The sequence below is a fragment of the Siphateles boraxobius genome, unplaced genomic scaffold (genome assembly GCF_051911475.1).
Source record: "Siphateles boraxobius isolate OS27281-9 unplaced genomic scaffold, OSU_SipBor_1 240, whole genome shotgun sequence".
Taxonomy (NCBI): Eukaryota; Metazoa; Chordata; class Actinopteri; order Cypriniformes; family Leuciscidae; genus Siphateles; species Siphateles boraxobius.
The window spans coordinates 427,547-437,500 of NW_027508856.1; the positions used below are offsets into that span (position 1 = coordinate 427,547).

General features: G+C 40.6%; 1 protein-coding gene across 1 annotated transcript; it reads left to right on the forward strand.

The window, feature by feature from the left end:
• The first annotated feature begins 3,487 nt into the window (after positions 1–3,487).
• On the forward strand, positions 3,488–5,874 carry LOC143749349 (uncharacterized). Its single transcript, XM_077241876.1, has 7 exons — positions 3,488–3,643; positions 3,837–3,980; positions 4,116–4,373; positions 4,457–4,483; positions 4,642–4,671; positions 4,760–4,798; positions 5,537–5,874. Exons 1-7 carry the CDS (start codon positions 3,497–3,499, stop codon positions 5,723–5,725), a joined length of 834 nt encoding a protein of 277 aa, XP_077097991.1. The 5' UTR covers positions 3,488–3,496; the 3' UTR covers positions 5,726–5,874.
• The last annotated feature ends 4,080 nt before the right edge of the window (positions 5,875–9,954 follow it).

A 9,954-nucleotide genomic window follows, 5' to 3' on the forward strand; every position in this document is an offset into this window, starting at 1 on the left:
GTGTGTGTGTGTGTGTGTGTCTGTCTGTCTCTGTGTGTCCCCTTCATTTATACAGCGCATATAACAATATAGAGTTTCACAGCAGCTTTACAGTGATAATTACATGCATGCCGTTAATGTTGTGGATTGTTTTTTCCACTATTCATCTGAAAAACGTTTGGGAAGAGGAACTAGATGTCCAGCTCTCTGAGGAGGACTGGGAAAAATGTCTTAAAATATATAAACCTGTTCTATTAATGCCAGTCACCAACTTATTCAGTATAAGGTGTTGCACAGATTACATTACTCAAGGGTTAAACTTAACTCTTTCTATCCTACTATCTCCCCTCTCTGCAATAAGTGTGAGTTTGCGGAGGGCTCTCTTGGTCATCTTTTCTGGGCATGCCCAAAACTGGGTGAATTCTGCTCAGAAGTTTTTCAGTTTCTTTCTGAAGCTTATGCTTGTGAGCTTCCCTTGGATCCTGCGAGTGCCAGTCTTGGCTGGTCAGCCTCTTTGTTGATCCTTAATAATGCTACTCGACTGCCTATACAGTATGGTTTCATGATTGCCAAAAAATCTATACTCTGCATGTGGAAGAAGAATTCGAAGCCACTCTTCAAGTTTTGGTTGTCAGAACTTTCCTCCACTCTGCACGTGTAAAAGACTCAGATATATTATTTCTGGAAATATAGAGAAGTTTGAAGCCTCTTGGAGGCCTCTTTTCAATCACTTGTTAAAAATCAACAATGATGAAGCTATTTAATATGTTTTTCTATTCATTTTTTTAAAATTGTTTTTTATTTTTTATTAGGATTTTATTGTTATTTCTGTTGACCTCTGTCTTTAATGTAAAGATACCTATGTATATCTCATGTGGTCAAGTTGTACAATCTCACCTGGTTTATAATGTCTCACTAGGCAAACATCTGTTTTGACCTTGCTTGCCTGGTGATGTGGTTTTCTACACATTTCAATCTAACTGAATGAGTTTTTGTGTTTGGTTCTGTACTGTGATTGTATTGTCTATTTGTCTGAAACCTGAAAATCTACAATAAATATAATAAAATAAATAAAAATAAATGTAGTGGATTGGTAAGTTTCGTCAGGCGTGAAGAAATATAGAGCTGAGTATCATCAGCATAACAGTGAAAACTAATGCCATGCTTCCTAATGATGTGTGTGTGTGTGTGTGTGTGTGTGTGCGGGCGTGTGTGTGTGTGTGTGTGTGTGTGTGTGTGTGTGTGTGTCTGTGTGTGTGTGCGGGCGTGTGTGTGTGTGTGTGTGTCTGTGTGTGTGTGTGTGTGTGTGTGTGTGTGTGTGTGTGTGTGTGTGTGTGTGTGTGTGTGTGTGTGTGTGTGTGTGCGGGCGTGTGTGTGTGTCTGTGTGTGTGTGTGTGTGTGTGTGTGTGTGTGTGTGTGTGTGTGTGTGTGTGTGTGCGTGTGTGTGTGTGTGTGTGTGTGTGTGTGTGTGTGTGTGTGTGTGTGCGGGCGTGTGTGTGTGTCTGTGTGTGTGTGTGTGTCTGTGTGTGTGTGTGTGTGTGTGTGTGTGTGTGTGTGTGTGTGTGTGTGTGTGTGTGTGTGTGCGTGTGTGTGTGTGTGTGTGTGTGTGTGTGTGTGTGTGTGTGTGTGTGTGTGAATGTGCTCGTTGTACCTCGGCGTTGGACTATTTTCTTTAATCTTCTTTAAGCGCAACGGAGCAACTGTATCTAAAGTGCTGGAAAGGAGAGAGTTAAAAGTTTCTGTCACAATATCGAGTTCTTCTAAGCTATCTGGGATGCTGAGACGATGAAACTGATTAGAAGATTATTGATAAAGCAATCTTTAGTGGCAGAAGTGATAGGTCTAACATGTTGTCGCTCTGCTGCAGAAGTTCTACAGCATCAACATTGATTCCATGTGATAATATTAGATCTAGAGTATGATTCCATGTGATAATATTAGATCTAGAGTATGATTACGACAATGAGTAGGTCCTGACACGTGTTGTCTAACTCCAATAGAGTTAAAGGGTAAGTTCGGCGTTTTACAAGTAAAGGCCTGTTTTAAGATAGTTTCAGATTAAATCGAACGGTTAAGATAAAAATCCACAAACCGAGTGGTCTGGGGTGTTCACTGATATGCTCACGCAACAATCGCTGCAGAAGATGCTTTCCAACAGATTTTATCGTAGTTTTTGGAAGAATGTCCGCGGTTGTGAGGCGTTTGGAAAAATAGGTCCACAGTTTTACAACGAATGGTAAAACACCTGTACGAAAGCATCTTTTGCAGCGATTGTTGCGTGAGCATATCACTGAACACCACAGACCACTCGGTGAGTTTCACGTCTTTGTAAACTAAAGTTTAATGCGTTTATATGAATGATTGTTCCAGTGCCCCTATGAAACCATTGTATAGGTGGGGGGTGCTAACACAAAAACCTAAAATTCTCGGGACAGCAGCATGTGTCCAAGTTTAAATCTTAACCGTTCAATTTCATCAGAAACGATCTTAAAACAGGGCTTTACTTGTAAAACGCCGAACTTACCCCTTAAGAATGTCTTTAAATGCCAATCCCAATGCATCTTTTCCATTATCTACATGGATATTAAAATCACCAACATTTAGGACTTTATTTGCAGCCAGTACTAACTCTGATAGAAAGTCAGCCCTGGTGGCCTGTATACAGTAGACAGCACAAATCTTAAACGTGATTTATCATTTGCACTATATATTGTTATATTAAGCACCAACACTTCAAAAGAATTATATTTGAAACTAGACTTCTTAGTAATTCTAAGGATATTACTATAAATTACAGCAACACCTCCCCCTTTGCCTTTCAGACGAGGTTCATGTTTATAACCGTAATCTTGCGGGCGGCACTCTTTAAAGTAATGTAATCGTCTGGTTTTAGCCAGGTTTCTGTCATACACAGCACATCTAGGTTATAATCTGTAATCATATCATTAACAATAAGTGCTTTTGAAGTAAGGGATCGACTATTCAGCAACCTGAGTTTTATCATTTGTTCATTTGTATTATATCTCCTTTTTATTTCTTGAACATCAATACAATTTTAGCCTTAGATCGGTTTGGACGTTTTTTGTATTTCCAAATTGGGGGAACAGACACAGTCTCTATATGATGATATCTAGGTGAAAGAGTCTCTATATGATGATATCTAGGTGAAAGAGTCTCTATATGATGATATCTAGGTGAAAGAGTCTCTATATGATGATATCTAGGTGAAAGAGTCTCTATATGATGATATCTAGGTGAAAGAGTCTCTATATGATGATATCTAGGTGAAAGAGTCTCTATGTGATGGGATTTATCTGACCTTGGTGACGCGAGGCCGCTAGTAGACGGTCGGTTTAGCCAGTCTGTCTGCTTCCTGACCTGATCCCCAATTTGTGTGTGTATGTGTCTCTCTCTCTCTCTGTAAGCGCTTGTGTGTGTGTGGGTGTGTGTGTGTGTGTGTTCGTTCTCTCTCTCTGTAAGCGCGTGTGTGTGTCAGTGGTGACAGAGCGTCTCAGTGATGATGCGTGTCTGCGTCTGCTCTATAAATGCTCCTGTACACCTGCAGGACTCAGAGATCAGAGACTCCATCATGTTCTTCTTCCACAGTTCCAGGGTTCTCCTGATAATGTGTGTGTGGGGAATCTGTCCTCTGACTACAGACCAGGTGTGTGAGAGAAGCTCAAATACTGCAGGTCTTTGGATAAGAGAGAAATACATGTACATTATTATGTGTGTGTGTGTGTGTGTGTTTAGTTCCCAGTTCACGGAGGCTTCAGTAATTATGTGTGTGTGTGTGTGTATTTAGTTCCCAGTTCACGGAGGCTTCAGTTATTATGTGTGTGTGTGTGTGTGTTTAGTTCCCAGTCCCTGGAGGCTTTAATCTTCTGCTGTATCCGGTGTCGGTGCCGGGGCCGCTCGGACCACACACACTTCTGATCCCGGTGACCACAGCAGAGCGAAACACACAGAACACACACACTCCACAGGCCAACAGAAGCAAGGTGAGTGTCCATCACACTGAGAAGTGTGTGTGTGTGTGTGTGTGTGTGTGTGTGTGTGTGTGTGTGTGTGTGTGTGTGTGTAATGTGTGTGTAGATGTTGTTTAACCCTTTCTTCACTGCTGATTCTCTGCACAGATCACTTCTCAAAGTTTGTCCAAGCCTTCAAATGCAAACAGTGCATTTCTCCAGCCGGAGCCAGGCCGAGAACACGCCCCTAACCCCGCCCCCAATGCAGAACGAGGCCCCGCCCCCAACACAGACCGAAACCCCGTCCCCAATGCAGAACGAGGCCCCGCCCCCAACATAGACCAAAACCCCGCCCCCAACCCTGGCACTAACCCCGCCCCTGATCTGCACACACTCCCCTCTGAGTCTCCAGCTCTGCAGGGACAGGTAAACAACAACAACGACTTTAAACACACTTGCTCAGTTTTGGATCTTGTTCTGTGTGTTGATTTGTGTTTCTTTCACTGCAGATGCAGCCGAACTTCGTCCCGCTGCAGGTCAATGAAGGATTCCTTTACTCATTAGACATTTTCTCATTCTGTAAATCAAGTTAAAAGTCAAAGGACACTAAATGTATTTTAACAGGACACAAAAGAACATTCATAATTTCTTGATATGTCTTTGTAGAGGTTCATTGTGGGTATTTGTGTTTCAGGTGTATTCTCTTTTCCAGCAGGCTGTGATTGTGAGTCTGTTTGTGAAATTTCATCTCAGATTCAGTAAAAAAAAAAGAGTTTTATTTATTTATTTATTTATTATTATTTTTATTTCAGTCTGACTCAGGCAGCTCAGAGGAAGGAGACGCTGCTCAGGTAACACACACTCACACCCGCACACATACACACACACAAACTCTCACACACTCACACACGCACACACACACACAGCTTTGTTTTTGTGATTTATGAGGACATTCCATAGGCGTAATGGTTTTTATACTGGACAAACTGTATATTCTATCCCCTTACACTAACCCTATCCACACACACACCTATCCCTAAACCTACCCATCACACACACACACACACACACACACACACACACACACACACACACACACACACACACACACACACACACACACACACACACACACACACACACACACACACACACACACACAAACACACACACACACACTGCCCCTATCCCTAAACCTACCCATCACACACACACACACACACTGCCCCTATCCCTAAACCTACCCATCACACACACACACACACACACACACACACACACACACACACACACACACACACACACACACACACACACACACACACACACACACACACACACAGTGTTCACCAGAAGGACAGTATAGACTTGTGTGCTATACGCCATTTCTTCTGGAGTCAAATGATAGATTTATGTGATGAATAACAACTTTTAGCATTAGCAGAACATTTTCTCTGTTCAAAGCTATCGTTATGATTGTGTAATTTTTGAGAGCTTCAGTTTTGACTGAAACTGAGTTTCTACACACCATCGATATGAATTCCCCTGATGTGTTGCTCATAGTTGATGAAGATTCTCTGGTTTCTCAGGTGGTTTTCCTGCTTCCCGTGCGTGTGGATTCTCCCAGCATGGGTGTGATGGAGGCCAGCGCTCCGGTTCCCGATCCCGACCCAGGACACCTGCAGGTCCCAGTTGCCACCTCTCCCACTGCTCACACACACACTCACGGGGAAACAGCAGCACACACACACACTCTGGGGAACAAGAAGAGACTCTGAGGACCGTCAGGACACCAGATCTCTCTCTCTCTTTTATTATGTAAAATTATTCCCTGATTCCTGGAAACTGTTTTGTGCTGATACAGGTTGCTTTAAAGCAGTCGGAAAACCATCATTATTCAGTGATTCATTAAATTTTTCAACAACTGACTGAATGTTATATGTATATATATATACAGTATATATGCTTTTTTAAAACTTTAATATCTAGTTGTGGCATGAAACTCTAGATGGCACAGGCTGATAAGTCTAATTTAGTAGCTATTACATCAGCTGATTGGTTGCTGTTGCATCCGCGGCCAATGAGCTGGAGTTCAACATTCAGACAAATGTGTGTGTGTGTATGCATGTATAGTTATTATAGCTAATAAAGTTTTAAATATGGATTTTGCTTCACTTAAGAAGGCCTTTATTAACCCGTGGAGCTGTATGGATTACTTTTATGATGGACAGATGCACTTTTATGATGGACAGATGCACTTTTATGATGGACAGATGCACTTTTATGATGGACAGATGCACTTTTATGATGGACAGATGCACTTTTATGATGATAGATGCACTTTTTTGATGGACAGATGCACTTTTATGATGGACAGATGCACTTTTATGATGATAGATGCACTTTTATGATGGACAGATGCACTTTTATGATGGACAGATGCACTTTTATGATGGACAGATGCACGTTTATGATGATAGATGCACTTTTATGATGGACAGATGCACTTTTATGATGATAGATGCACTTTTATGATGGATAGATGCACTGTTATGAAGGACAGATGCACTTTTATGATGGACAGATGCACTTTTATGATGGACAGATGCACTGTTATGATGGACAGATGCACTTTTATGATGGACAGATGCACTTTTATGAAGGACAGATGCACTTTTATGATGAATAGATGCACTGTTATGATGGACAGATGCACTTTTATGATGGATAGATGCACTTTTATGATGGATAGATGCACTGTTATGAAGGACAGATGCACTTTTATGATGGACAGATGCACTTTTATGATGGACAGATGCACTGTTATGATGGACAGATGCACTTTTATGATGGACAGATGCACTGTTATGAAGGACAGATGCACTTTTATGATGGACAGATGCACTGTTATGATGGACAGATGCACTTTTATGATGGACAGATGCACTGTTATGAAGGACAGATGCACTTTTATGATGGACAGATGCACTTTTATGATGGACAGATGCACTGTTATGATGGACAGATGCACTGTTATGAAGGACAGGTGCACTGTTATGAAGGACAGATGCACTTTTATGATGGACAGATGCACTTTTATGATGGACAGATGCACTGTTATGATGGACAGATGCACTTTTATGATGGACAGATGCACTGTTATGAAGGACAGATGCACTTTTATGATGAATAGATGCACTTTTATGATGGACAGATGCACTGTTATGAAGGACAGATGCACTGTTATGAAGGACAGATGCACTTTTATGAAGGACAGATGCACTTTTATGATGGACAAATGCACTTTTATGATGGATAGATGCACTTTTATGATGAATAGATGCACTTTTATGATGGACAGATGCACTTTTATGATGAATAGATGCACTTTTATGATGAATAGATGCACTTTTATGATGGATAGATGCACTTTTATGATGAATAGATGCACTTTTATGATGGACAGATGCACTTTTATGATGAATAGATGCACTTTTATGAAGGACAGATGCACTTTTATGATGGACAGATGCACTGTTATGAAGGACAGATGCACTTTTATGATGGATAGATGCACTTTTATGATGGACAGATGCACTTTTATGATGAATAGATGAACTTTTATCATGGATAGCCAGGATATTTTCTAATATAACTTTGATTGTATTCGTCTGAACGAAGAAAGTCGTTTACACCTAGGATGACTTAAATTATGGGGTAACTTTTCATTTTTTGGGTGAACTATCCCTTTAACCACAAATTATTGGTTTGGAAATCATCAAAATTTAAGCAAATGAACTTTGCTGTGTCAGAAAATCATCAAAGACAGAGTGTAGTTTAAGCAGAATATGGGAAGGTGTGTGTGGACTGATGAATCACAGTGAAGCGATGTCTCCAGATATCTGCTGAGAAATATAATCCTAAAGCATCTTCAGCACAAAAGTTATGCGTTTTAAAATGAAAACACACTAGTATAATCAGGGCCTAAGACTATCTATCTTCAATCTCCTAACAATTAACACCCTAGCAACCAATCAAAATAACCTAGCCTAGCAACTAAAGGAAAAACTGCCTTCAGGTTTTTAAACTAGTTCAGAATTATAACTCTTTCAAAATTAAATTAAACTATCTAGCTTCTAAAAACTACAACCTACTCAAACTCAAAACTTTATGACTTAACGCTATTAAATTTACTTCAAATGTGCTGGTAAGGCGTTCTCAAGCCAACATAAACTTTATCTAGATTTGAGTTTCTGACAGCTGAAGTAATGAACGTTTGACTGCGAGAAACACAAACACATGCGAGACACCAGGCTGAATTCTGCTTATCATGTTTATATTATTTGCCTTGGAATAACACTGAAATGAGATGGGAATTCTGATTGGTCGTTTTCAGGACGTGAGAACTCTGCATTTCCTCTCGGAGTGCGTGACCTTTGACCTTCAGTGACTTTGTTTATTTACATTTACGTTTGGTGCAACCTGCATTCCTGTCTTCATCAACTAATTGTAATTGTTTATTTATTGATAACGGTTGGTTCCCGTAGTAACTATCCTAGTTTTAATCTATAATCATGTATAGAATCATGGGTAAAAGTATTAATCTTAATGAGAAATTAGTGTATTTTCTCTGTGACACGAAGTTCTTCAAGGTTCAAACTGTAGAGCTTCATATTTGTTTCTCTGTTTCTCTAAGTGTACATTTTCTTTTAAAATGCAGATTCCTTTGTGTTTGGATCACATGTGCTTTAAAAGCAGAACTGAATTATTAAACTAACAACTATTAAATATTAACAATAGCTATAAAAACTGTAAAATAATACATACACATCTGTGTTTACATTCAAAAAGAACACATTTTTGTGTTAATGTGATCATGGCGTATGAGGAACACTAATGTAAAGTGACTGTATCTGTTTTCACTGGTCTTTAATGCTTACATTTACATCTAATCATTTAGCAGATGATTTTATCCAAAGATCCACAAATGAGGAGAGCAACAAAAGCAATCAAACCAACAATAAAAGATGCGTCTTCATCAGTTGAAAATGGCTAAAGTCTCAGCTGTGGAGGCTGAGCTCAGCAGGAGTCCAGGTGAAGGTCTGTGAAAGTAATTCTGTGCCTCTTTGAGATGATGCACCACAAGACAGCGTTCACCTGCAGAACACAAGCTTCTGGAGACATCAGTCTGAAGTAGTGAGTTTAGGTATAGGGGAGCAGAGACAGTGGTTGATCTGTAGGAAAACATCAGTGCCATGTTTCTGAATGACAGATCCTAGTGATGATATGTAGATGGAGAAGAGAAGTGGTCCCAGCACGTAGCCCTGAGGCACTCCAGTAGCTAGATGATTACAATGATGGGAAAACCATGTTTCTGAATGACAGATCCTAGTGATGATATGTAGATGGAGAAGAGAAGTGGTCCCAGCACTGAGCCCTGAGGCACTCCAGTATCTAGATGATAACAGTGATGGGATAAACCATGCTTCTGAATCACAGATCCTAGTGATGATATGTAGATGGAGAAGAGAAGGGGTCCCAGCACTGAGCCCTGAGGCACTCCAGTAGCTAGATGATAACAGTGATGGGAAAACCATGTTTCTGAATGACAGATCCTAGTGATGACACGTAGATGGAGAAGAGCAGCAGTCCCAGCACTGAGCCCTGAGGCACTCCAGTAACTAGATGATAACAGTGATGGGAAAAGCCATGTTTCTGAATGACAGATCCTAGTGATGATATGTAGATGGAGAAGAGCAGCAGTCCCAGCACTGAGCCCTGAGGCACTCCAGTAACTAGATGATAACAGTGATGGGAAAAAACATGTTTCTGAATGACAGATCCTACTGATGACATGTAGATGGAGAAAAGAAGCGGTCCGAGCACTGACCCTGTGGCACTCCAGTAGCTAGATGATTACAGTGATGGGAAAACCATGTTTCTGAATGACAGATCCTAGTGATGTCATGTAGATGGAGAAGAGAAGCGGTCCCAGCACTGAGCCCTG